Source organism: Neopelma chrysocephalum, unplaced genomic scaffold, assembly GCF_003984885.1.
Source record: "Neopelma chrysocephalum unplaced genomic scaffold, ASM398488v2 Primary Assembly neopelma1_147, whole genome shotgun sequence".
NCBI classification, from domain to species: Eukaryota; Metazoa; Chordata; class Aves; order Passeriformes; family Pipridae; genus Neopelma; species Neopelma chrysocephalum.
The window spans coordinates 6,483,241-6,511,140 of record NW_020897809.1 but is presented as its reverse complement, the minus strand read 5'-3'; the positions used below and the strand labels follow the sequence as shown (position 1 = coordinate 6,511,140).

At 45.0% G+C, this 27,900-nt stretch overlaps 1 protein-coding gene across 1 annotated transcript; it reads left to right on the top strand.

The window, feature by feature from the left end:
* The first annotated feature begins 239 nt into the window (after positions 1-239).
* ABTB1 (ankyrin repeat and BTB domain containing 1) lies at positions 240-27,900 on the top strand. The gene is made up of 12 exons (XM_027700576.1): positions 240-372; positions 2,010-2,072; positions 3,169-3,224; positions 4,290-4,434; positions 6,328-6,487; positions 7,363-7,408; positions 8,389-8,505; positions 13,320-13,435; positions 18,860-18,958; positions 19,548-19,715; positions 22,637-22,837; positions 24,526-27,900. Exons 1-12 carry the CDS (start codon positions 317-319, stop codon positions 24,730-24,732), a joined length of 1,434 nt encoding a protein of 477 aa, XP_027556377.1. The 5' UTR covers positions 240-316; the 3' UTR covers positions 24,733-27,900.

The following is a 27,900-nucleotide window of genomic DNA, read 5'->3' as shown; positions in this document are numbered from 1 at the left end:
TCCAGACCACCTCGCATCCACGTTCTGGACCAGGTCCCCTCCTCGGCTGTGTCCCGGGTCAGACCCCTTTCCCAGAACCACGTTCCACGCGTGTCCGGGGGCGGCCCGGGCTGCAGTTGGTCCTCCGTGCCGCGGGGGGGCGCTGCGGGGCCCGCGCTGGGCCCGGCGGGCGGCGGCGCCGCCGTGTTTACATCGCCCGGCGCTCCCGCCCCGCCGCCGCTGCCCCTCGGCCCGGCCCGGCCCGGCCCGGTCCCCGCGGCCGCTCCTCCGCCCTCCGCGTCAATGCGGCGCCGCCGCTCCGCCGCCTGTCCCGGCCATGGACACCAGCGACCTGTTCACCAGCTGCAAGAAGGGCGACGTGAGCCGCGTGCGGTGAGCGGGGCCGGGCCGGGGCCGGGCGGGCAGCGGGTCCCGGCGTCCCCCCCGTACCGACCGCTGGTCACCCGGGCTGTGGGGCCGGGCCTGCCGGGGCGGGCGGGCCTCGCCGGGACGGGTTTACCTGAAGCCCACCCAGGCCTCCCTGGCGGCTCTCGCAGCCTCGGGGAGAGCCGTTTGTTTCTTTAGACGTCAGTGCACCTTGCAGCCCGGGGAGCTGGGTGTGCACAGGGTCTTTGCCGGTGTGCTTCGGTTTGTGTGGGGTTTCTGCCAGGTGTCCGAGTGTCAGACGGCCACTGCGTACCCGCGGGTGTGGATGCTGCTGCCAGTGGCGAATGTCCTTGCACGATTTCTCTCTTCAGCTGCTGTTTCTCTACTCAAATGGTGTTTGGGTTGGTAGGAAGCTGGATCCCTGGGAAGCAATCGTCGTGGAAATGTTTAGACGCCTTGTGCTGTAGACTGTGGTAGAATCTCTGAGAAATACCAGGATGCCAAATTTCAGGTCGAGTCTTCTTGCTCACGTCAAAGCAGCACAGCTCAGCTGCAGTGATTTTGGATCAGGAGACATGGGCTTGTCTGCAGGGTGAAGGGTTGGGGTCATGCAAAGGCCCAGGGTTTACAACAAACTCTTCTCCTGCATCTCATGGTTTGAGTGTAAGACTTTCCTTCACCTTTTTATCCTACTTGATTTTTGTAATCATGTTAGATCATAATCATGCAAGCAGTAAATTTCTTGCAGTTTACTGTAGAAGAAAGGGCCTGGGGGGTGGCCTTGCAGAGGTTTAAGATGACCAGTGTAGAAGTGATAATGGAGAAATGGTTTGTCTGAGAATGCTGACAAAGCAGGGGGGACACGTGGGACTGAGTAGAAAGGAGCTGAGTTGATTGGGATTTTGAATGTGATCAGAGGAACCTGGAGTCTGAGACAGGAAAGATGAAGAGAGTGAAAGGGAGGACTGAAGTGGTGGGTGATAAAAAAGCCCAAACTTGAGAATCTTTATGAAGGCTGAGTGGGACTTCTGCGTGTGGTTAGCAGAGGTGGTTGTTGGAGTAGTTGTGGACAGGCTCTAACAAGAGCCAGGCTGTGTAGGAGATTTGTCTGCAAGGCAAAGCCTGGCTTCTAGATATGCCAGAGAGGGAGTGTTGGCAGCATTAGATCTAGCCTGAATGTGCAGGACAAGGAAGTGGCAGGAATTCAGAGCAGTCTGGAGTGACACTGGTGCTATTGCTTGTGTCTGGAAAAGCAGGATGGGAGTCCAGCTTTGGCCTTGTGGAATTGACCACTTATTTGTAAGCATCCAGGCTGTGAACACAGTTGGAGAAAGTACTGCTAAAGTGCTCAGGCTTCTTTTGTGATTACTGACCTGTTAGGGGTGGGTCTGATTCCATTCTTTCCCCATGTACACCACTTAAGATTGAAGGGAGCTGCCAGACCATGCTGCAGAACACCATTCTTTGGGTTGAAGGTTTGACTGATGCCCCTTCAGCTGTAGGTGACAGCTCCCCAAATCCAATGCAAGATCCTGTCATACCTTTGGAAGTTCCTGAGTGAACTCAAAGTTACATTTTTGAAAGAGGAGAATGTTACTGAGTAGCTGCAAGAAGTTGTAACTTTGCTCTCCCTTTTCTTCCAGATACCTTCTTGAACAGCGAGATGTGGAAATTAATGTCCGTGATAAATGGGACAGCACACCCCTGTGAGTGCTGCAGCCTGGAGCGCTGGCTGGGTGGGGTGTAGGGCCTTCAGAGCTCCTTTGCTCTCTCAGCAGCAGGAGCCACGAGCACTGTTACGAAATGTCTCAGGTTCTGCTTTTCGGGAGCTTTGGCTAAATAGTTCTGCTTCTCTTCTCTGCCAGTGCTGTGCTAAATATGTCTTTGTCTCCCCATCTGACTGACGCTTGCTGTAGTGATGCTCAGAAGGGTGGTTCATTTTGTGACCAAATTACCTAGATTAAGCACTCTGTTCTTGGCTAGATTAGACTATTTCCTCATCAAAGACTATGGCATTCTAGTACGTCTTTTCAAGTGAAGGCATGGCTTGATGAAATGCAAAGTGACTGTGGGGTCACAGTGTGTCTGGCAAGGCTCTGAACATGCAGTAGGTAGTGAGGAATCCCTGTGCAGCTGCTGAGGAGCAGGGTGTGAGCTTTTTACCTCCCCACAACTCCAAAGTGCATTTAGACATCTGCAGTATATTTAGAGTACAGAATAACTTCCCAAAGTAAATGTAGACTAACATTTGGCTGCTGCAATGCACATTACAGAATTCTCCTAGTTTATAGGACTGTTTGAGGTGCTTGTGAAAGAGAATCATGAAAGGCTCAGACCACAAAAGAGAAACCAAAACTCATCCTAAGTAGGACTTAGAGGAGTGGATTTGCTGTACATCCAGTGAGTGCTGTTGCCTCCTCATCACAGAGTGCAGCAGTCAGACAGCAGAAGGATCAAGGAGTGTTTTTGAGAATTCAGTAGAATTGCTGAGTGCCCGTGAAATGTTCTCCATTAAAACGAAGATGCATTTGGCAGCTGGTGGCGCAGCAGAAGATGCAGGACCTAGATTGGGACCTTGAGATCTCCTTGCAGTGCCTAGGAGTGCTGAGAACAGATCCTGCTTAGTCTGTTGCTGGGATCAGACTCCTGTGCTATTCAGTAGCAACTCCTTACTCCTAAGAGGAGTCATCTTCTAAGCTTCTCAGGGATGCTCTCAGTGCTGTGGTGTGTGTACCTTGGTGTGCCTAGACACTGAATTTTGCTTCCTGCTGTATCTGATGATCTTTCTCTTGTTATTGTCAGGTATTATGCCTGCCTGTGTGGACATGAGGAGCTTGTACGCTATCTTCTAGCCAATGGTGAGCAAAAGTGTCCTGATTATGGGTGCAGTATCTTTATCCATATCGATCCACTGGGATTGAATATCCTTCTAGCTGTCCCTTGTGGAAACTTCTTCTGTTACCACCAACCATCTATCAGCAATCTCAGGCTACAGTGGGAGTCCTGGACACACTTTCACGGTCCCTTTTGTCGGCATTTGCTGCTTGAATTTGCTTCTTGAAATTGATTGAAATGTCTTGATTTGCTTGAAATCTTGAAAATGCACAGAAAGGGAAGCTTTCTTATGGTGGCTCAAGGCAGCACGACTTTCTGAAATCACAGCTGGTGTTTTTTGAGGGTGCATTGCTGGAGTATGCTGATGTAAGGGTTGTACTTCACATGAAGAATTGTCTGTGTAAAATTTTCTTGTACTGTTCTGATAGCCTGGCTTTGTAAGCAGGATTTAAAGGTGAAATGCAAGGGATTTTGCTAATCTCAAACACAGCAAGACAAATAATCCAGGCCAACTGCCTGCCCATTTGGTTCCCAGCACCCAAATTCCCTTGGGTATAGTGGTGTTCTGGCAGAGGAATTGGAGTGCAGAGTCAGATGTCAAAAGGTTTGTGTTTTTTACTGCATTCAAAGCATCTTAATCAACCACTTGTGTAATTCTAAAGTAGCAAAATGCAAATGCCCTCCAAATTTCTAGCAGAGTCTAACCTATAGAGGCATCTTCTACCTTATGCAAAGCAGAAATGCTTTTTAGGAGGAGCTGTTAACAGTCCAGTAAGTGATCATACTCTTTGTAAAGTAAGATTTGTCTTCCCAGAACACTACTGGAGCCATGCTGAGAGGCTTAGTACCCAGGTCATTTTATGACAAATGAGTCATGACATCTTCAGAAAGGGATTTGGCTGTGGGACAACAGCTTTAGGTTGTACACATGTGAGGGAAGCTTAGTTTTTGTAAATATACTCGGCAGCACAGGGGATCACAGTGAAACATGTCACCAGACAGAAGTCATACTCATTTAGTGACCACCTGGGGACACTTGGGAAGGATTTAACTGTGCCTGCTGGCACATACCTGTGGTGGTTTTGCAGGAGCGAAATGTGAGGCCAACACTTTTGATGGGGAGCGTTGTTTGTATGGAGCCCTGAGTGACGCCATCCGACGTCTGCTGAAGGAGTACAAACAGATCACAGCAAAGTGCATGAGGAGAGACTACTATGATGTCTTCCTGCAGAGGTAAGCAGATGAGGCATGTGCAGAGCATTCCATCATCCTTCCGTAGCTGCTAACCTGGATATTTGAGCTCTCTGCTAAGGGCAGCTCTGAAAGGCAACTGATCAGTACTCTGTCTCATTCCTGAGCATGTAGAACTTCCTAAGGGATGTTCCTTTCTGCCATAAAGGGATGACTTCCAGGTATGTGTGCATATAAAATATAGCCTCCAGTGACTGAGGTACAGACTCCAGAGCCAAAGAAAACTGGTCTTTATAATTCAGAAACACTAAGCTGTCATCTTTGACTGTCAAACCAAAATCAGATCACTAAAACTGCATCAGCAATTTAGGATAATATGTCAACTGAAATTTAATTTCAGGCCTGAAGGTGCTATAGCCTGCAAGCAGAGGTTTTCAACACTGATAACAGGTTTCTCATTTGTGAAATATAGAGCGCTTTAAGAAGTCTGAAACTCACTCATAGTGACAGCGTTCGGTTCTTTCTTTTTGTTCATTAAAATCTGTTAATTTTAAGATACTTCTGAAAGTTGCCTGTCATACATTGTAGTCTTAGCCTAGACCATGAGTAGCAGCCTGACTTGCTCAGGAGTAGAGGAATAGTGTCAATCTTTTCTTCTTGCTCTTTCTCTACCCTGATAGTTCTGATGTTATTGCACAGACTTTTTTTTTCATTTTTATTTCCCATTGGACTGACGTAAAAAACCCCACAAGGTTTCAACGTTTGTATCTTCGAAATTGAGAGCTAGTAAGTCCTAGAAAGATCTGACAATCTTTCTGTTACTATAGAGTCCCGATTTCTGAAGCTGTGGGGAAAGAGGGAAGGAAGGAAACTCATTTATCTGAGTAGAATCCGATTCTGGCTTTCAGAGAAGTAAAATTTTGCAGGATGATTTATTGCTGCACTGGTGACTCTGTGGCTCAGATGATGCAGAGTTGAGCTAAAATGTGCTGGTTTCTGCTTCTCATTCCAAGCAGACCTTGTATTAAAATTGAGGCAAAGGGCAACAGTAGGGGGGACAAAAAATAACCCCCTAATGCTTCTTTTTGATTTTGGGCAAGATGCTAGTAGGAAGGATGCTCTAGTGGCAGGAGACTGAGATCAGCAATCAAGACTCTGCTCTGACATCATCTCGTTGTGTGACCCCACACCTTTCTGTGCACCAGCCCTGCTCTCTAGAAGAAGTATTATGCCTGATGTCCACCTGTTTCGACCTCTTGGTTTGTGAGGATATATATGCAAGGGGTGATTGGCATTAGGAAACACTGGTGATGGTTACTGTAAACTCTAGAAGAAGCAGTCTTGTTTTTTTCCTTTTAAAGGAGGAGGGTATGGGCATGCAGTCATAAAGAATGCTTCACCTCTGATGTGGTAATTGCCTGCTTTTTATACCTGTTACATCCTTCCTTCTTCTGAGGGTGGGTGACATCAAGTCCTCTCCTATTTGCTGCGTGGTTAAAATATGCACACTGATAGTGCCCAGAGAGCAGGAAAGTTGCACCTTACTTTGTAGTGGGGTAATTATTTTTGAGAGTGTGTCCTTCTGCAGAGCTTTTTTGTCATCTGACAATTTAAAAGCAGAATTAACTTTTAGAGATGCATTTGGGGGCAACTAGTTCCACTTTAAAATCTGTTCCCTGCATTCAGGTGGTCCCCTAAGGCAGTAAGGTTTCTTTCTCCAGCCTTCTTGCGCTAACAAAACTTCTTCAAGTTATCAAAGGGAGGGAGAGATCCCAGTCTAGTGTACGAAGTACCAGCCCCAGTGCTGACCTTCTCACTGGTCAGGGAGAGACTGCAATGCCCAGAGGTATTTGTTCATTTAGGCCTAATTGTACCATGTCCCCCACTAGCTTTGCTCCATTCTCTCCTGTCTCATTCTCTCTGTGTCCCTCACAGGTTGCTGGAGCAGGGTTACCAAAGCGACATTGTTTTCATTGTTCATGGCAAATCCTTCTGTGCCCATCGCTGCATCCTCAGCGCTCGCAGTGCCTACTTTGCAGAGATGTTTGAGACCAAATGGAAGGGGAAAAATATGATAGTGTTGAAGCATCCACTGGTGAGCAGGATTGTTTTTCCAGTTCTTTCCTTTCTTTTACTGTTCCAACTACGTGAGAAAAGTGAGTAGGAAAGACAGTTTGAGGATTAACTTCCACAGCGAGTAGCTTCTGGAGCTCAGAATGACCCAGGTTGAGGAGAAGTAAAATGCAGTAAAATAGCATCTTATGTAGATAACAAAAGGCTGCAGACTGTGTACTTCCCCTTTGTTCCCTCTGTCACATATCTTAATTGCAGTACCAGGTAGCTGTTACCATCTGCCAGCTGCATCACAACCCCTCTGTGGGATGAGTTAGGTCTTTCTAATTCCTGGTGGACAGGTGGTCTGTGGTGAAGACATCACCTCCATAATTGGTACTAATTGAGTCCCTTTTGTTGTCTTTGCAGTAATAACTAAATAGGCCATAAGTACATTCCATCCATTAATCACCAATGCTCCAGCACATTTCCCTTGACTCTGGCTGTGCAAAACCCCTTCTAAAAAACATACTTCCAGTTTCTCTGGACATTGCTCTCCTTTCTCTTTGTGCAAGAACATGTCTTTCCTCTCATATTAAGAAGGGGTGGAAATGTTTATGACCAGTGCAAAGCTGGATTTTACAGAGTCTGTATTACAACCATGTCTTTGGAACACCTCCATTAGTCGAGTCCTGTCCCCTGAGGCACTTGGGGGATTAGTATCAGTTGATACAGTAAAGAGCTGTGTAAGCCAGGTGGAGTGACAGCATGAGGAGCAAGGAAGTGGGGTGCAGTGTGTGAGTTGTTATTTAAGTGGGGTTTTTTTGACTGTTCAGGATCATGTTTCAGGCTTGTTATTAAGTTTATGGGAATTCTAACAGTAACTTTCTCATGGTTTTTGGTTTTTTTTTTTTTTAGATTAATCCAGCAGCCTTTGGTGCTCTTCTGCAGTATCTATACACAGGTAAATGACTTACCCTCAAGTGCATGTGTTTGTGGCAGGAGGGCAGCTGTCTGCACCCCTGCAATATCACTGTTTGAGTGGCCCAGGCTGCACTTAGCTGTGTTAGGGTGCACCAGTCACCAGCACATCCTTCCTGCTGGCAGAAGGGGAGAATGTGAGCAATCACCTGCTCTTCCAAATTGTTTGTACCTTTTGCCAGTTGTTTTCCTGCCAGTAACTATGCAGTCAATTAAAAACAAAATCAGCTTGGGTTGGTTGGTTGGATGGATTTGGAGAATGTATTTTTAACTTAAGGAAGGTAAAGCCAGGTTCCCACATAAAACATTTTCAGTCTGGCAGACCTGAGCAATGTGTGCTGAAAGCTTTGACTACTCTCTAGGTTTGTTTTTTTTTTTGAACAGAAATTAATCCCAAACCTTCTCTGAAAATGCCCAGTGTTGTATTGTAGGTATGCTAAGTGCTGAACTATCTCAGGCCAGGAGGGGGTGCCAGAAAGTAACGTTTCCTGCAAGGTTCTCCTTCCCCAGTCCAGTGTGTTCAGAAATGTTCCTTGTCATGTTTTCAGTGATTGTAAAAGATTCTGGGATGACAACTTGTGAGCCTAAAGTCTTCTCTTACCCAAAGCCAGGCAGCCAGTGGTGGCAGTCATGCCTGCTACTGTTGTGCTGCTATTTTTTTCTTTTCTGAGGGAGTTAGACATGTTTTGTGTAGCCTGTTTGGTCTTTGGACTCTTGAATGAAGCTATTAGGATAGACCCTGGAAAGTGGGAGTGTGAATTAAATGCCAAACTGTGATTGATAAGTAGTGGGTGGTGGGGTACCAAGTCTTAGCATCTGGGAGCGAGTCTCAACTGCATGCTGAAAAGTGAGGCAGTGTAACTGCTGAATTTCTGTGCCATCAAGTCTTCAGACTATAACTTTTTGCCATTTTTACACCTAAGTCCATGGGTTAAAAGAGCTGACTGCATTCCTTCTTGACAGGTCGTCTTGATATCGATGTAGAATATGTCAATGATTGCAAGAGGTTGGCCAAGCAGTGCCGGCTGCAGGACCTCATCGATGATTTGGAGACCAAATGTAAAAAAGTCTATGAATTTGGTAAGCATTTTACTTGCTGTTGTCTCTGCTGTGCCTGTGTGCCCTTTCAGGGAGAAACAGGGAGGTGTGATGGTGGATGTTTCATGGTGTCCTTGGGGCTTCCAGAAAATGATTCTGTTGTGGAATTCCCATGTTTGCATGATAGTTTTCAGTCGTGGCCTCTCTGTAGAGCAGCTATAGTGGTTTCTGACACATGCATGTTTATCATTTGTATTGAATGTTTTCATTACAGTGGTAGCAGGACTTTGCTGTGATTGCCAGACATTCAGTGGAGCATGATGGGGTATATTGGGAAGTACCTTTTAGCAGAGAGCTTGTTTAAATCCCTGGGGAGATAAAATATGTACAGTTAAAAGTAATTTTCTGAGTTTATCTGACCCTTAACCAAAGTAAAATGTTTGATAATTGGCCCAAAACGAGTGCAGAGGGAGATATAACACTTCTTTTAAAAGCAGAGAAGTATTTCTGAAAGTGTGCATGTATTAATAACACATGGATGTGCCAAACCTTAAGTGACACAATCCTCTATTTAAGGACTTTTTGTTATCCAAATAGCTTGTGATCGAATCATGACATAAGCTTATTGCATGAAAACCAACACTTGGAGTTTATCATCATCTCTTTAGCTCAAGCTAAGGGACACGTGAAGAGGAATCAAAACAGCACAAGTAGGGCAAAGTGGTGTTAGTCATAAAGTAAAAAAAAATAATCAGGTAACAAAACCTTCAGGCTGAAAACATCTGATTATCATTCCATGCTCTGAGTTAAATCTTTTACTTCAGTCAAGTAAATTTTGGTTTGAGAAGAGACTCCAGTCTGTGGCTTTAAAGTCAATAGCATGTTCTTCTCTGATCAAAGAGGTAAGGGTCTAACTATTCCATCTTTCCCTTTTGAATACCAGTTGTGATTATTCAGCCTCCTGAAGTCGCAGGGCTCAACTGATAGAGAAAATACTTCTGGCTTCAGAAATTCCTCATCTACAAATCACATGGAAGATATTACCATGTGTATGTCTCCCCTTGGGCACGTGCAGTTGTTTGGTGGGGGGGGGTACAAGATCACTGAGGTGCAGCTATTCCCATGTAGACCAGGGTGCAAGTCCTTATGGAAGCTGTATCATAAGTCTTACTTCTGCCATGTAAACACAGATGTAAACATGGATCTGAAGAGATGAGAAATGGATTTCTTGGTTTCTTGCTACAAAAAGTGTAAGATACTGGTTTGTATTAAGTAAGTGGTAGAAAAGGGAGTGGTGAATGAATATAAAATAAAAATTACTCAGACAATCAGGTAACAAAATTATCTTGTGGCATCTTTTGATGTCAGAGTAATTCAGTGAAATGCTGGAGATCTGTTTTTTCCTTTTTATCTTTTTTCCCAGGATCTAGCTGAGACACTGAAGGCGACCATTCCACCTTAATTCATCTAGTTAAAATCTCATATTGTATTGTGGGAGGAAAATAAGGTGCTTAAATTTGTGAACTTCAGGAAAGCTGACTTCTTGGTGGGGTTTAAAAAGGAAAATGAAGTAAAGTTTCAGGTTAGTTGGAAGTTTCTGATACAAGCTCCACTTGGAAATGTAATGCAAATTTCCTGGATGGCATCAGACAAATAATTTAATTTCTGTGTTCTTTGGGACAGGAACAGTTGCTCTTCATTTCTGAGGCCTGACAGAAGATGTACTCAATGGGTGGTGTAAAGCACTGATGGAAATACTAAGCTTGATTTTTATTATGGCAGGTTGAATTCAAAGGAATAGACAGAACTGCTGATAGGTCTGTTAAAAGTTTGTTTGTTGTATCAGATCTCATATGGAAGCCAGGAAAATTTGATTCTGCAGAAATTAATGTATGTAAGACTTACAGAAGTTAAAAATTGAAAAGATCTTAGATCACATTGTGTCTGGCACTTGACAAAGCATTATTTCGAGTGAATTAGAAACCTCTGCCTGCTCAAAGTGCTTCGTGTGGAGTAGACATCTGATTCAGGTCTGCAGAGCAAGGCCATGTCTTGCATCTGTATTATGAAGTTGAAATGTGAAAACAACACTCAAGCCTCTGAAGCTCCACTGGATAATTGCAGTCTCTGCAATCTCATTATCTAGAGTTAATCAGTATTTCAAAAGCACTTAGTATCTTGGCATGCACAGACAGTTTAGGAAGAGGATGACCCAGTGCCTTCTGTTTCACCTGAGATATACTTGGGTGTGAATGCCTGTCTATTTTCCTTCACATGTGTATTGTGACTATAATGAGAAAAAACTATTGCAGTGTTTGGAAGAGCTCAAACAATTTGTCCAGATTAAGCCATAATCCTTCCTTTAGAAGCATATGTATTAGAAATTAAATGTTTTGCAGTTATTTCGGCAAGTTTTAGGGCAAAGAGGGTGAGAACAAGGTTTGTCATGCTTGCCTTTGTAGCAGAGACACTGGCTGTACGGAATCTGTGGTTATAGCTAATTGTGGCATTGGGAGGAGGATGTGTCTGAGTGTGGCATCACTTTGAAGGGTTTGAAATGGGAGTTTGTGTGGCTTTTGTGGCTGCATTGGCTCAATTTAAACAAAAGACTACAGAGAAGTATTGAGCAATAAAACCAAGGCAGCTCATGAAGTGGTAGATGATGTTCAGTGCTGTGCAGCCAGGCTAGACTTGGGAAGAAAGACACAATCCTCTGTTCTCGACTTCAGCCATAGTTGGGTTGCTCCCTCGAGCTCCTTGCATTGTTTATGCTGCTTTTTTTAGAACCCCCTTCATTCCTCTTTCCTGCAACAAGGTCATGATCCCTACTGCTTGCTTGCAGCCAACAGCTTATTCCTATTTCACCACTTTAATTTTTGTTGTCTCTGTTAGGAAAGATTTGCGTGTGATACCGAATGTTGTTCCCTTGTATTTGAGAGATGCAGTGTCTGAATAGATTTACTTCTCAGACAAATCACTGTTCTTTTGTGTGTTGCTGTGAAAGGGCACAGATGCTCTGTGGATCCCAAGAGAACTCTTTGCCTTGACTACTGCTTAAAACTTGCTGGTCCATTAGCACTTACAGAGCCTGACTGATCTGGTGACTGTTACAGTAAGCACTACAGAAATATGAATGATTCTCTCTGCCAAAAAGAATTTCTAATTTCACAGTGAGAAATTTGCTTCTCTCACGCTGGTCTGTAAGTGGACAGGGCTCTTTGAGAAAATGCACTCAGTCTGGTTTGTGTTGGTGCCAGGTCTCCTCTTGGCTTATTTACCTTGGAAGTCATCTATCTGAGGGTAGTGTTTCGTGCTAATAGGGCAGCCTTTCTTCTTGCTGGTGAGCTTTGTGTGTAGCAATCCTGGTACCTGGCTATTTTGTCCTGGTGGATTATCCTTCTCTTTCCAGTAATCTCTCTGGGATATGCAGCCTATTTCGAAGTACAGTGGTGGCATATCTGAAGGGTGCAGCAGTGATGTGGAGGAGGGGGCGGAAAACTTCTTTTGTGGCACGTTGTGGTCTTGTTTCACCCACGACCCAATGGAGTCATCCGATGGAGCTCATGTAATGCTGCACAAAATGTCAGGAGAAATGAGGTCTCAAGGTGGCGTGATTCACCTGTGAGGGGTTTTAATGCCATGAATCATACCTGTCAGAAATTTTTCTGAATGCCTCATAGTTAACTCTGCATCTCTCTGGCTCCCAACAGCATCTCAAGCCTTCCTCACCACAACTTTGCATTTTCCGGTGGTACTCTGTGTTTTTTCACAAGCTTCTCCATATACCAGGGACTCTTGAACATCGTACGTGTTCTAGTCCTCGCCCCAAACCATGCTGACCTGAAAACAAACCTGAGGTGGGGAGCTGTGGGACAGAGGTGGCCAGAAAGAGGAAAGGCTGTGCTGGTGGTGGTATCGCAACACAACAGCTGGGTGTACTTTGAGCTGCTGCTTGTTTGAAGTTAAGATTGGCTTCTGTGAGCTCCACAGGAACTTTGGTCATAGCAAGGCCACTAAAGTATGATCATGTGTTTTGCTTTCCCTTTATTGGGCGGTTTTATTGAGTAGGCTGATAGGGCAAGACAGTAAGACACACTAGGTCTGAAAAAGGCAAATTAAGTTGCTGTCTTTGAATGATTTATTTGAGCTCTTTGGTGGTAGTGATGCTTATTTAACGTTTGCAGAGAACACAGGCACATGCAGGAGTCTGGGTGCTCTGGGGGTCTTTGTGCTTTGGGGATCCACAGATAGAGAGTAGAGGACAGACTCGTGCATGCAGAACTTACTGGCTAAACAGGAAGAAATCCCTTTGTTCCCTGCAGTGAAGTTAAGATGGGACAGCTGAAATGGGACCCATCAGAGCACATGACAGAGCAGAGAGGCATGGAAGCAGAATAATTTTAACTAAGACCTCCCTGGCATGGGCTTCACCTTAGGTGACACTGTCAGCAGTAGGGGTGGTCGGCTGGGGAAGGCAGTGTATGAGTGGCTCCTACAGGGATGAGGGTATCCTGATCCATGGTCCTCAACTGTACTTGATGACATGGATTGCAAAGAGCAAGTTGGGCTTGAAATATGCCTGTGACAACTTTGTGTTTCCCACAGTTGATTATCCAGCATAAGCAATTAAGTGGAGGCTTGAGGAGAGACAACAATACGTGCATCCCCTTCTAGCCCTGCTCACCAGCTGTACTGAGGGGTGCTGAGTGTGTGTTTACAGAGAAGAATTGTGTGTGTTTTGCAGTAAAAGCCACATAGCAATACTGATTTTCCTGGAGTGTCTCTTATCTAAACGGGAGAGAATGTTTATAGAGGAATTTAGGCATCTCTGCTCTCTTTTTTTTTGCTTCTTCCAGTCTCTTCCAAGCCAGGGACCTGTGTGAAAGTGCTGACGATTGAGCCCACAGGTAACTGCCGGCTGCAGGAAGATCTGGCTCTTCTGGCAGACTGCGCCCTGCCAGCCGAACTGCGGGTAGGGAGCACTTCTACTCCTTCTGCTCTCCGTGGGGCTGGGATATCTGGGCACACATGTTCACTTGTGTTTTGCCATTTAGAGTTTAGTGCTTGCCTGTTTTCTTGTGCTCCAAGTGCTGAAAGGCTTTTATTGCTGGGAAATGCTGTAAAATTGTTTAATGGGGCTGTCAGTGCTGGTCCTTCCCCTTGGATTTTCCCCCCAGCAGGGATCTTGTAAATAAAACCCTTTTCATGTGGTTGGTGGGGATTTCCCCAGTGACTGCAATGGGACAAGAGTTGACCCTCAGCTCTTCTCTGTGCCATCTTTCTCGAGAATTAGAAGTGTTTTAGCAGCAGGCATTGGTACCCACAGGGACATGCAGGTGGAAGGTGGCTTGCTGGGGACTGACACTATGCAGTGGAGAGGTGCTTTCAAACCCTGAAAGTGTTTCCGGCAGAAATGTGAGTCCCTCTGAAGAGAATTTAACTTGACTGGCAATAGATCTGCTTTTCCTAACTATGTCTTGACCCTTAGAAATAGCCCCCGAGGTTGATGATGACTGTGTTAAAATACCATCAGTTTTATTAATTAGGATCATATATATAGATCTTCTCTCCCAGTTGCAGAAGAATGGGGATAAGTATTAATGATCTTTATTCTCCCTGCATCTGGTGTTTTCTGTAACATCATCAGATTCATTTTGCTCTTATGTATGCCCTTTTTTCCCCCTCATTCTCATACCAACCACTATATTTAATAATGTGGACTCATTTTAGGTGGCTGCTGTGCCCAGAGTTCGTATGACTGAGTGATATAGCACAGCTTATTGCCTTTTTTCTTTCTGTCCCCTGCCAAATAGACCTGCCTGGTGCAAGACAGCACATGTGTGTGTCAGTACATGGATAAGGTTTCTTACCTTAATAGGCCAATATGTTTTGTACTGGCTTTTTTCAGACATATTTCTTTATAGAGGGAGTTTTTCTCCATCAAGTTTACGATTACCAGTACAGGAATCTTTCCTGCATAGCCTGCCTACTCCAAATAACCGTGCATTTGTTTGTGGCTTTCAATATACTTTTCTGTATGCTTGCAGGTTTTAAAGGGAGGTGATACTATAAGTAAGCCTCAGACCACCTCCCCAGGAATTAAAAAAAGGATAAAGGACCCCAAACAGTGAGATTTACATAAATTTTTAAGTCACTTCACAAATAAGAAGAATACATCCTGTTTGATTGCTTGTTTCCAGACCTTAATGACTGTTCTTCTAGAGGGTTAGAAACACTTTCCTTTTTAATTCTTTCATGTAGAATAGGGGCTGGAAGGAAAATAGGAAAGTTGCAATAATGTAATCATCTGACAGCAGTGTAAATTGTGAGCTGTGGTTTGCTTGCTGTGTTCATGGATCAGAATGAAGGCAAGCATTAGAGTTGTTATGGCTGTAGAAGTAAAGAGGGCATGGGCACACATCTGCTCACTAGAGAATTTGTGTGCCATGCACAAAGGTAGATGTTTTGTTTAACCCTGATAAATTCTAAAAGATTCTAATTTTTCTCTTTTTTTGTGATACTTTTTTTGTGATTAACTTACAAAGAATATATGAACAAAGCTCTTCATCCTAATACCATTTATATCTCATCCTAATGTTTCCAAATTGTTAAATTCTGTGAATCAGGCATGTTTTCTCTGGGACAGAGGCATTGCACATCCTCGTTCTTCCAGGGTTTGTTGCTATACAAGGAATAGTATACAAACTATGTAACTTAAAATGTCAGGGATAACTAAATAGTCACGTACAAACATTCATGTTCTCAAGAGAAACATCCATTATTTTTTTCCAGCCTATGCAGAACAAAATAGGTATTTGGCTTCTGGATAAAAGCCAGAATTTCCAGAATTTGGCAAGAAACATTTGTAGCTGCTGCATGTTATGTAATGCCATATTATATGAAATAGGGATTTGTACAGCTTGCTGTTTCAATATAAACAAATAATTTGCATGTAATGTCTTTGATACTTGAATGATGCAGGAAACTGTGCATCCCAGTTTCATAGTTCAGTAATGTAAAACAATAATGAAAATTTGATATCCAATTACAGTTCATTATTATTTTCTAGGGTGAGAACTATCTATTCTTTGAAATCTTAAACACGTTTATAATTCTGGTAACTTGTTTCTCTTTCCTGTTTATGCTTGGAAGCCTTTTTTGTGTTTTTCAGTGTTTGCTTCTGCAAGTGTGTTCGTTGTCTCTGTTTTGTTTTTGCGAGTGTGGTTGTGTTCTCTGTTTTGTTTTAAAGTAGTAATGGCCAGGATTTTTCTGACCACAACAGCTGCTTCCTCAGTTTGTTGCAATAAAATTTAGTAGTGACAGTTTTAAGTCAAATATCATCAAAAGCCAGGCAGCTGTCAAAAACCATGTGGCTTCCCACTGTCTGCCTGCCTGGCTCTTCATCTCATGTCTGCCAGGTGACCTCTGAGTTAGAAACTCTAGGGCTTCCAGTATATGAGACTGTAGGCACATGGTTTTCTTGTGATTGTTTTTCAATTACCTTTTAACTGAGATCTTATGTTCCAAACCAAGATGAAATCAGACCTAAAAGGATCAGAGTTTGCCACGAAATAAATATTGTTCTTTATCTATATTGTCAGTTGGTGTGGCTGCCAAAAAGTGACCATTTGTCACTTTTGGGGTCAAACTAAGTCTTGCAATGCGTAGGAAGAACAGTTTGAAACAAGTAGATGGGTTCCATTATGTCTGACTCTGCATCTGTGTGCTGGAGTTGTCCATGGCATTTACTCCTGTGCTTTGCTTCGCCCATTTGGCAGAGGCAGATTAACTGAACTATTTACAACATGCTTCCAGTTTAGTTTTTTTTTGTATCCAATCCACTTGCATCTGGTTATGAGCTGCTAATCTTCTCTTGGATCACTAACCCCTGTATTTTGTGTTGTAATTTATTTACAATTTTCTTGCTGAGATAATCTGGCCAAGGTACAAATTGCTGCCACTGATTTGTTTTGTATGTTTTTGCCTTCAGCAACGTTTCTATTTAAGCTCTAATAGGAAATTTAGCGGTGAAGACTTGGTCCTCCACATGTGATGGCTGGAAGATGCTGTGAATGTTCAAGCAGTCTTATGCTGTAGAGTGTTGAGAATTTTTCTATATGGTGATTGAGTTATGTGGAATGTGTTTGCACTTCATAGGTTAGACTGTGTTGTGCTTCCTGGGCAGCATACTTGACTTTGGCAGCTGTGCTTTGCCTGGACAGAGGCATGTGAAGAAGGTTGTATGAATAGGGGTAGTGGGAGGAATAAGCTAATTTTCTGCAGGGAGATCCTGAAAGGGAGATTAAATTCCTCAAGCATGACAAGGGAGGAGAGTAGAAGTAGTAGAGACTTGAGAGGGGAGTAAAAGGGAAAATTCTGCAAAGCCACTTCATGCAGAATGGGAGAGACAAAGACATGAACCTGCTTTTATAGTAGAATTGGAAATGACTCTATAACCTGAGCATCAGAGTGGGGACCAGGAAAGGCTAGAGGTAGAAAATTTAACCCAGAAGAGTTTGTAATCAGGGAGACAAACTCTGAAACAAATAAAACTCCAATGTCCATTCCAGAGGGATGGATTCCTTTTAGATATTTACTTTTGAACAGTGAAAGGAGAGCAAAGAAGGGATGCACGTAGGATATGAGGAGTTTGTCTCAATTACAATTCCTGCGCCACAGAGTGGCATCTTATCAAAGCCTGTTTATGGGTTTGCTTTACCTGTGATGTGCCTCCAAATTTGTAGCCTTCGAAGTCATGTCAGAATTTCTAGGAGAGGACATGGAAGCTGTCACACAGGGTGGGGATAGCAGCAAGGCAAACAGAGCAGGCAGTTGGATCATGATGCTGGTGTTTTTAATGCATTGCTCAGAGTGAGGCTGCAGGTCCCCAGACCATGGTTGGAACCAAGGACCAAAGCCTTGAAACATGAGACTCAGATAACAATAAAATAGCAGCATGGAGAATCTACAGGTGGGACAGTCTGATCTCATCTTCAGTGCTGGAGGTGCCCTTTGTGTTACAGCTGTATGAAAAGCCGGTGATAGATCATGTGGGCAGCATTCCTTGAATTGCTACATCTCTTCTGGAACAGGAGTTTCCCAGTGGAGCAGGAGAGAGGTGCTATGGAGAGCCAGCATTACTGTGACAGCCATGTGCACGATTTGAATGTCCCTGGGCTTATCCTTTGATTAGGAATCAGAAACTGCCAAGTGTTGTTGTGGACAGACAAAGGGCTTGGTAAATGGGTCCAGGTTGCCACGTTCACTGGTGGCGTGAGTTTTTGCCAGCTTGGTGCCTTGCTACATCTGAGAACATATTTTGTGAGAAACCTCACTGCACGTGAGCTGAGCTTGGCCGAGAGCACCAACCCAGTCTGTTGTTGCAGGCTGTGTCTTTGTTGCAGGCTGCTCGGGAGGGAGGAGTCACCTGCTCTTCAGTAAAGCTGAAAGTCAGCTGCTTTCAGTCAGGATGGAGGCAGGCATGTTGGAAATGGTGCTTAGGTAGTCTGTGATTGTGAGACTGATCTTTATGGTCAGCCTGGGATTTTCCCAGGTGCAAGCTTGGGTGTAGTTTTCCTGGATGAGACAGAGCAGGAATAAACTCCTCGGCCCAGATAGCTCAGGGGCATGTGCTTGGAAAGGAAGAACCAGGGGAAACTTTTGTTTCCAGAGATTGTCTTGGTTACATGACTGTGAATATAAACTTTTTTTTTTTGTTACAGTTTAATTACCCTGTATACAGGATAAGGTGAAAGTGAAAATATTTAGAAGTGTCACTTTAAAGTAACATAAGGCAAACAGATTCTTTTTTGTGTGTGTCTGCTGTCATGGTTGGCATGTGGGACTGGGTGGAGGTGTGTTGGTGTTAAAATAATTCACTAGAGTATTAATACTGCAACAACACTGGTTTTGGCTGCAAATCAAAGCAGAAATCTGAAATGTGCTTTAGCAATGTTGGATTATTCAAGTGAGGCAGTAATTATACCCAAACCATTTCAAACTGGTGTATACATCAATGTAATCTGTATGTTACTACATATACCCAGTAAAAGGCTAGTCCTAAGCTCTAGTATGCTTATGATACCTATTACATGCCTCCACTTGGTTATCTGCCTTGTTAAATGGCACAGAAACACCTTCCAGAGGATCATGAAGTTTCCATAGATAACGGAGACAGCTGTGACTTGTACCAGGAATACCTCTGTCAGGAGTGCAAGTTCTCCAGTTCCTCACATTGAAATCTGTGTTCAGAGCGTCTCTGGTGCTCTGCACTGTGCTGAAGGAATAGGTGGATGAATAGGTGGATGATGGTTTCCTCCTTGAGTCCAAACTTGGGACCGTGAGCGTGTTTAAAGCATGAATGTTTTAGGCAGGGGTTTCTGGTTTTTCTTCCTAGGTTGGTTTTGGGGAGTTGCCGTTTGACAGCACCGACAACTTTAACAGCTGTCCTGATGTGTGTTTCCGGGTGGAAGATTACAACTTCTTGTGCCATAAGGTATGTGCTTCTGCTCTACTTCCTTCTCCTTCCCTTTTGCTGAGACTCTGGTCTACCTGTGCCCTCCCTCCTTTTATGCTGGATACACTCTGCAGGAGCAACATTGCCTCATCAGTTGCAAAACCAAAAGCATTATTGCAGCTGGAAAACTACATTTAAAGCATTTAACCAAGCAGCAAACCCTGCCTTTCTTGCAGAGATAAATAGATAAATTTATAGATTTGGCTACAGCGTTCACAGCTGAAGAATCTCCTGCTGCTTGTTTGTTCAGTGTCTGGAGAGTGGAATTTTGATCTGCAGGTGAACAGCAGTAAGAATAGATTTTGAGATCCAACCTCCAACTCAAGGTCCTGCCCTAATGTCATGCTATTTTCAGATCTCTTAAGTTTGCAAATTGTGTTTTTTGTTCTGACAGTAGGCATGTATAGAAATAAGGTATGGAAAAATGTTGGAGATGTAGCTTCAAAATAAAGGGAAAATCAGAGTTACAGGGTCTGAACTTCTGAAATATCTTTCAGCTGCTCTGATAGCCAGCTGGGAGTGCCCTTTGGTTTGGTGCAGTGAGTTTTGGTTTTTCTCCCCTCTCCAGGCATTTTTCTGTGGTCGCAGTGATTATTTCAAAGCCCTCCTTGAAGATCATTTCAGTGAGAGTGAGGAGCTGCAGACACAGCCCAGCATCCCTGTGGTGACACTCCACAACATCTCAGAAGACATCTTCATCCGGGTCCTCTACTACATCTACAGTGATGATACAGAGGTGAGACCAGCCATTGGTCCTTTCCTTCTGTGCTGATTAGTGCTGAGATGTCTTGAGCAGTGTTTTTCTACAACACCTGGAGCAGGGTGTGTGTGGGGGGGTGGGGAGTGTCTTCCTTAATTCCACTGACCTACTCTGCTACCTCACTTTTGTCTCAGGAACCGACATACTGGGACGTACTGTTAGCCAGGCAGGGTTTTAGTTCATATGCATGATGCTTATGAGCAAATCCCTATTCTTTTATCACATAATAAAAATCTGGAAATGAGGTTGCACGTTCTTCATTGACATGATAAACGCAGGGCGTTGCAGCTTTCCCTCTTTGGCTCTGTGGCAGGATAAGGGGAGCAGCTGCCAGTAGATGGCAGATTGAACACATTTGGAGATGTGGAAGTGCTGAGAGATTTTGCTTATTTACTCTTGGCATCATAGCCTACTTTTCCATTTGTAGCAAGTCATTATTTCCAGAGTTATTTATTGCTGGGGTAGGCAGAGGTTCCTCTGGGAGACCAACGCCTTGCTGTGCTCAGTATTGAAGGCAGTAACAAAATGGCCCTAACCCACCTAGTTTTCAGCCTAATGGAAGGTGCAGCAAATAGCAGCATTTAATTAGTTTCCTGCTTTGGTTTTGTGGCAAATGCTTTCAGCGAGGTCTCGCTACAAGATCTGAGAACACATTCTGGCATTAGGGCAACGATCAGAGACGCTGCTGCACCTGCCAGTGTCACTTCTCCCAAGCAGTGTTTGTGCTTTGGGGTAGGTGCCACATGCAGGGAGTGCACACAGCTGTGACCTTGTTTCTGCTGAGCTGTTCACCTCCAGGCAGTGGTAGGGAGAGATGTTTGGCAGGCAGCAAGGGCAGGATTGCCATTGGTATGCCAGAGAGCAGATCCTTCTTGTCTGCACTCTTCCCTCAGCCACGCGCTGAAGGGGCAGGCAGAGGGGGAAAGAAGCTGCTTGGGGTTGTGAACTTGTGACTGCACCACAGCGTGACCCTGTTCCCTTGCACCTCTCCAGTCTGCTTGCCCTCCTCGTGATGACTCACAGGAAGGATGTTTCCAAACAGCTATTCCTTTCCGAGGGATGCCTCAACTGTCCTGTCTGGGTTTGAAGCAGGAGGACAGACCAACAACGAGTAGGAGTCGAAAGGATCTTGCTCATGTGGTTTCTGTGCAGAATGAAACCTTGGGTTTCAAACTGAGCAGCCAAGCTATGAGCCTCTGCAGACAGTTCACCTCTCATGAGAAACTGCCAGGAGAAATGGTCAGGAAAACAGGAATATAGCTCAAGTTCCACACTTCCATATGGAGTGTTCTCTCTGCCCTGCAATTCTCAAACCAAGTATCAGCATTCTCAATTGCATGTTTCTTTTTCCAAATGATTTATGGTGTCTCTCTGCCATGTAGTAGTGACAGTGTTTGCAGTTGTGGGGAAGAGCGTGTGCTGAGGACATAAAGAGTTCCAGGCACAAAAAGAAATTGCTGATCAGAATACTCGTGGGGGCTCAAGGGCAGCTTTTGCAGGAACGTTTGCCAGGTTTGTCCTTGATCAAGCAGTTGGGGGCTACAGCCATCAATACTGCTGACTCAAATGCCTCCAACTCCTGAGGTTCCTGGAGCTTATGAAGGGACAAAGCAGCACTTGATTAATAACCCCAAGAGCTTTGTTACCCCACTGTGCATACAGGCCTCGTGGTGTGCCTCTTGTACATCTTGCATTCTTCTGCACAGCTGCTGCAGGGTGTTACACAGCTGAGGCACTTGCTGTGAGCTCTCTCCAAACACGGGTGCAAACAGCTGTGGGGGAAGAAGTAATCTGCTGTTTGTGGTTGTCAGAGTGAGCAACTGAGCAACCACATGTGTAGATGTGGACAGTAGTGTGTTTGCTGCTGGCTGGTTATCAGGGCAGAGTCCCATGCTGCAGCCAGTTACCATTGCTCAATCCAGACCAGTGCCATTTGGTCTCTAAGTGCAAGGGACCTCAGCTCCTCCACGGCCAGGGCATGCTGCATCCTGCAGATCTGCTGTCAAAATGGATGTGGGGAGCTGTGCTCTTTGCAATTCACAGAAGCAGGAACAGAGAGGCTCTAGTTCCAGGTTAGTGACGCAGATGGCTGACTAAAATAGGATTTGCCCGGCCAGGGGGAAGAGACTGAGTGAAACTGGAGGTGGTTTCTCCGACATTATCTACAGCATTTTTATCCTCAGATCACTTGCAAGTACCCAAGAGGGAAATGGGAGGGTGGTTCTCTAGCTCAAGAACCTGAAAATGTTAAAGGCTGTTCACAATAGTTCAAATTTGAGCATCTAATGCATGAATTTAATTCACTTTCAATTCCTGTTAAAGCTCCAGTAGTATTTGATGTGCAAAATATGTTCCTCACCTAGCTGGGCCTCACTTACAGTTTATTTGGGGTACAATTTTTTTGTCCTTGGGTGTACCCCTGTGCCAGGGAGGTTGTGCTGGGTGAGTTAGCAGAGCCAGTCTGAGCAAGGAACTTAAGAGAATTTTGCATGTTTTTCACAAAATGTGAGTCTAGCAGTATAAGATGGGAGGAAAAATGTGGGGATAAGATTCTCTGTCCTGCCAGTCTGTTCTGTTTGTCTCTTTGAAGTACATCTGGTAAAAGCTACCTCCTTCCACTGCCACACTGAACACTTCTTAGGAGCCAGCTTTCAGGTGCACTGCAGTGTTTCAGCCCTGCTCTGTGCTTAGCTAGAGGGGTTATGTGCAGCATGAGAAACTTCCTGCTGCATTTGGAACCCCTCTGTGGTAGGAGTGGGAGACCCAGCCCGAAAGATTGAGGTCCTCTCTCTCCATAGTTAACACTTGTCCAGTAATGGGCCAAACAACACTTTAGTTTGCCAGAGACAAGTCATGTGCTTAGAGCCAGACAGTAATTCTCATTTTTTCATTACCAGCTGTCACCAGAAAATGCCTATGACGTGCTGTGTGTGGCAGACATGTACCTGCTGCCTGGGCTCAAGCGCCTGTGTGGCAGGACCCTGGCCCAGATCCTCGATGAGGACAACATCATCAGCATCTGGAGGATCGCAAAGCTGTTCCAGCTGACCCGGCTGGAGGACCAGTGCACGGAGTACATGGCAAAGATCATTGAGAAGGTACCAAAACACTCCCCGTGGCACTGACCACATGTACTCATAAATCTAACTGCACAGTGAGCCATAGAGACAACAGATTTTTTGGTTGTACTTTGGTCTGTACTAAATGGTTGGCTGCCCTGGATTAATGTGTTTCCTGAAAATGTGCAGCAGTTAAGTAGCAAAGCACATGGTGAGTTAGAACAGAGGAGGAGTGTGGCAGTACCTGATGTCACCCCAGTAAGCCACGTGCTGGTGGCTGTCTAGCACATCCCTGTGGACTGTGGGGTGAAAAACCTGCCCAAAAAGCTCTGCAGGTACCAGGGGCAGGTGATTTTCACTGAACTATCAGTCACTGTGCCCAGAGTGTTGACTGAATACACAAGCTTCAAGTTTCAGAACCCAATGGGTTGTGCAGGGAAGGTCTATTCAGGAAATGTTTTTCAGTGTTTGCTGGAGGGAGTTCTTCCTGGCATAATGCTCTAGAGAGGAGAAATCGATGTGATCTCTAATCTCCAGGATGACAAACCAAATATTAGGCGTTTGCACAGGGGAAATTGGCTGTTGAACAGCAAGAAGTAATGAATTTAACACTGAAATTTTCTTTATGGGGCTCCATTTAGTGTTATCTGTAGTGATTATAGTTTGAAGTTTCAGGACTCATGGAGAAAGTTGCCATATGGATGGATAAACTAGAATCTATGGAGTGTTTTTAACCTGAGGCAGATCTTTATAAATGGCTTGTACAGTTTGCATGGGAATGTAACATTTTCACCTACAGCTTAAAAGGTGTGAAATTATTTTTGGCATGTGAGAACAGTGAAGGAAATGATTCTAGGGCTGTTACTTTGTTCAGTGCATAGCTTGCACCCAGATTTTGGCTTCTGAAAAAGCTGCTGAATATCCCAAGTAGTGGCTGGGTTAGGGCTGAGGTAGGACCCAAAACTGGCAATGTGCCTTCCTAAGGGTGTTGGCACAGACAGAGCCACCCCAGCTGTTCAGACATCAGCCCTTGCCAGCATCTTGTGGAGATGCACTGATGGCAGCAGGGAGAGATTTTGGCAGTGTGGTAGCAGAGCAGAGCTCAGCAACCTGCTGAGTTCAGTGGGCACAGTTCAGTAGCGCAGACAGACGGAAGCTGCCTCTCACCCTTCAGCTCACCACATGTTCCTGGGGAACCTGATGGAGAATCATTCATGGGTGACCCAATTCTGTCAGGGTGGGCACAGAGCAGAGCAGCTGCCTTGCTGATGATGGTGGGGCTGAGTCATTGTGGGAGGATAGTCATCTATGGCTCCTAGTTCTGAACTGGGCACAAGCTTGTCTGCTACAAGACTTTTCCCCAAAGTGTCTGGCAACATCTCCTGGTTCCTGCTGAGGACCTTTCTCAGGGAATATTGTGTATGTGCCCCAGTACCAAGGCTGGGGCTGCTTAGTTAGACAGTGTTACAGTGTGCTGTTGGAGGTGCTTACAGTTGTGACTGTTTATTGTTGGAGTATTGTTGGAGTATCCTTAGAATGGATGGCAGGATGCATCTCCAAGTGGTGTCTGGAGGAGATGTAGGAAGATTTGGGTCTCCATGTACCCTTAGCATTCCTTTTTTTTCTATGGGGTCCTTTAACAGTGGCTGAGACCATTATCCCAACCCTTTATATTTGTTTACCTGTCTTCTTGTCTTCCTAATGGTTCTTTTGTCCATCCTGCCCAGCTGGTGGAGTTGGAGGAGTTTGCGGCTGCTGTGAAGGAGAACGCGGAGGCTGTGGAGGAGCGGCAGGAGACTGACTCCATTCCTCTGGTCGATGACATCCGCTTCCACATCACCAGCAATGTGCAGACTTACAGTGCCATTGAGGAAGCCAACCAGAAACTTGAAGCTCTGGAAAACCTCCTGGCCAGTATAGGGCTTGAGTGCTGATGAGTGCAAGCCCTGCTTGTCATATGCAGCCTGCGTAGCCCTCACTGGGTTGGCTCAGAGTGCAAGAACATCCCAGTTCCTCTTCTCATTCTTTGTCCTCCTTCCCATCCACTTTCAGGCATGATTTCTTTTTAATTTATTTGTGTCTGGACATTTGCATTTCTGGTTTGTGTTTGGTTTTATTTTGGTTTTTGTTTCTCCTTTCAGAAGTAGCTCCCAGAGCTCATCCCAAATCGTAGCTGCTCCTTTTTACAACACAGTGCAGACAGGAGACTGTGAGCTGTTGGGGGTGGTGATGGAGCTGTTTTGGGGACTTCTACTGCCTGGGGTTAGGACCCATCCTGTTCTGTTGCCCAACAACACACTTCTGGAACTGGCTCATGCCAGAATATTTGTTGAATTACCACCAGCAGAGGAAGAAAACTGGATTAAACTCTACAAATAAGTATATGAGAAGGGAGGTCAGCACTGTCACTGTCAGCATTTTAAGACTGGCAGAGGTGGGTAGTGCTTTCCCGCCAGGGACACAGAGGTACTTGACTATGTAGAAGGCACTGTCTTCACCTGCTATTTTAGTTCTTAGATGAAAAAAACCAAACAAAACAAAACAAAATAATTTCCAAGTCTTCCCTAGCATTTCATTGCTTTGAAGTGCTCAGAAAAAAAAGCTTTACTTTCTGAACAGGCATCTTTGGGAATACAGTAGAGACCAGAGTCCTTCCATTCTTAGAAAGCAGTAGCTTTCAATGCACAAAAGAAGGCAGAGCAACCCTTTTCTTCCTAACAGAGGAAGGAAACACCTTCTTCTCAGAAACAGCACTTTTCCCTTTCTTTTTGTCTATTGTGGTAGAGCAAAGCTGACTTGCTGGTGGGTCAGGGAAGAAAGGGCACTGGAAATCTTTTTTAAAAGGAAAAGGGGTCTTTTGGGGCCTCACAAGGCTGCTGTCCCACTCATCAGCCTTCTAGCTTTTCTCAACCTTGAGCTTTGTAGCTTCATTGTTCTCCAGGAAATTCACTGTTTGTACTAACGAATGTTTTTGAATCTGTGTTCTGCAGTAGGTCGTGTTATCTCGTGTTTTCTCCCTGGATTCCTAATGAGGGTAATGATGTTCTTTCTCCTTAGCACTAGTCAGCAGGCAGTACCCCTGCATAAAGCTTGTCTTGCCAAATAGGCTGCCCTTGGCGCTGTCCGTCTCTGGAATGGTGTGTCAGGAGAGTCTCTGGTCTCCAAGGCACAGGCTGGGTGTGCTTTGCTGTGCTGTGCATTGGGAGGGAGAGGAGGCACTGAGTGAAGCACATAGGGAATCTTGCACGGGCACTGGGCTGCCATTACCACTGCATATTGTCATTTTGGTCACTTTGTGAGGCAAGATTTTGAAATAATCTGTGTCAGGTGCGCTTTTATTGTGTGATGTGGGAACTGGACATGGATCCCTTGCAGCTTCAGGGTGTTGCTTTCTGTAATGGTGGTGGTGCCTCACACAGGAAAGGAAAGCACCTGCCTGTACCTGGCCTGCATTGAAGCTGTTGACAAGGCTGTGGGCAGGCTCAGGGCTGTGGGCAGGCTCAGGGCACCACCTGCTCTAGGCAGAGTGGGTTCAGTTGCAGTGACGAGGGAACACTGGGCTTTGGCCACTGTACTTAGGGGAAGCTGGACTTTGGCAAAATCATGTGACAGGATTGAGTTGCACTTAACAGAAGCTGGGGACAGAGGTGGGGCGGGGGGAGCAGGGATGAGGTTCATTGACATAACTGAGCCCCAGATGCTTGTGCACTTTGTCATCTGGGTTTAACTGGTGTCTCTTGCAGATCAAGTCTCAAGTTCAAGCAGGGCGTGCTTCAATTCTGTTTCAAAATGCTTGTGAGGAAGTGCAAGGAGCTGTTGTGGTTTGTTTTCTGCTGCCATATTAGTGTGAGGGAAGAGATGTGTCCCTGCAGGAGTGTGTTGCTGTGTGGAAGCAGGAAGCAGCAGGAGTGTGCTGGTGACGTGGAGAGAGCTGTACATCTGTGGAATGTACCTACACGTCCATCTCTGAGCTCAGTGTGGCTTTGACAGGACCCCTAAAGAGCCCAGCCCAACTTGTACTGATAAAAGCATCTCCATGAACTTCAGGAGGGGAAGGGCTATTAGGAAAGCTTTACTTTGAAGTCCCATATATTTTGGAAAAGAAGGGTGAAAGCAGAACTGCTTGTTTTCATGCTGTCAGGCTTATGAAAGCCTGATACAGAAACAGCTTAACCCAGCTGGTTCAGTTCCCCTGCGTTTCTCGTCCCTACATGGCTGAAGATGACACTGAACATAAGCAGGATGTTTAGTTTATCACATCCCTTCTACTCCTCCAGCATAAATTCCACATCTGACATCTCAGTAGTTGGCTTTCCACAGCAATGGCTCTGACATCCCTGCACAAGGCTTGCATGGAGCCACCAGAGAACAGAATGTGGCCTTTGCCTTCTGCTTGTACTGAGCGAGATGCAGAAGCAGGATTACCAAAGAATGTGTTAATGCTTTTCTCTGCAGATGCCTCAGCTGCTAAAGCAAATGGACACTGGCAATGGGCAAAGCAGGAGGGAGGCAGAGGAGTGGCAGCAGTGCTGGGAAGTGTTTTCCATATGGCTGCTCTTGAATAATTCCATTCCTGCGTCCTTAAGCGTGGAGCAAGTGAGGCTGCAGTTGTACATGTGGGAGGAAAGGTCAGTGTGGCCTTTTGATCTGCCTCCCCAGTAGTGCAAGTCCACGTGGGCTTCCAAGCAAATGCCTCATCTGTCTGCGTGCACTTAGTGGTCACATCTGTGAGGTCTGTCAGATTGTCCAATTACTCGAGATCCTTTAACCCCCCCATGCCTTTTGGCAAAATAGGGCTATCCAAAAGCATGCATAAGCAGATGGTCAGCATGCAGGCAAGCTCTCTAATTAAGATGAGCCAGGACAAACTTAGATTTGAATTCACTTTATTCTTGCTGCAAATGATTTTATCACAAAATAAAAACCTTCTGATTTTTCTTCTGTTGCCAGCGTCCTTTTTGTGTTTTGTTGCCTCTGTCCTTTTTATTTACTTCTAGCCACTTGCTGAAATAAAAAGATTGTAAAATTTATCAGAGCAACATTATATTTAAGAAGAAATGTGTAAGCATGTGTGCAGCAATAAAATAGTCTATTTCACTATA

What these genes read in the sequence shown, in the direction of transcription:
- ABTB1 (XM_027700576.1), top strand. Translation starts at nt 317, where the DNA reads ATGGACACCAGCGACCTGTTCACCAGCTGCAAGAAGGGCGACGTGAGC. An exon ending in TCTGCAGTATCTATACACAG is followed by an intron (nt 7,409 to 8,388) that starts GTAAATGACTTA and finishes CCTTCTTGACAG; the next exon opens with GTCGTCTTGATATCGATGTA. An exon ending in TAAAAAAGTCTATGAATTTG is followed by an intron (nt 8,506 to 13,319) that starts GTAAGCATTTTA and finishes TGCTTCTTCCAG; the next exon opens with TCTCTTCCAAGCCAGGGACC.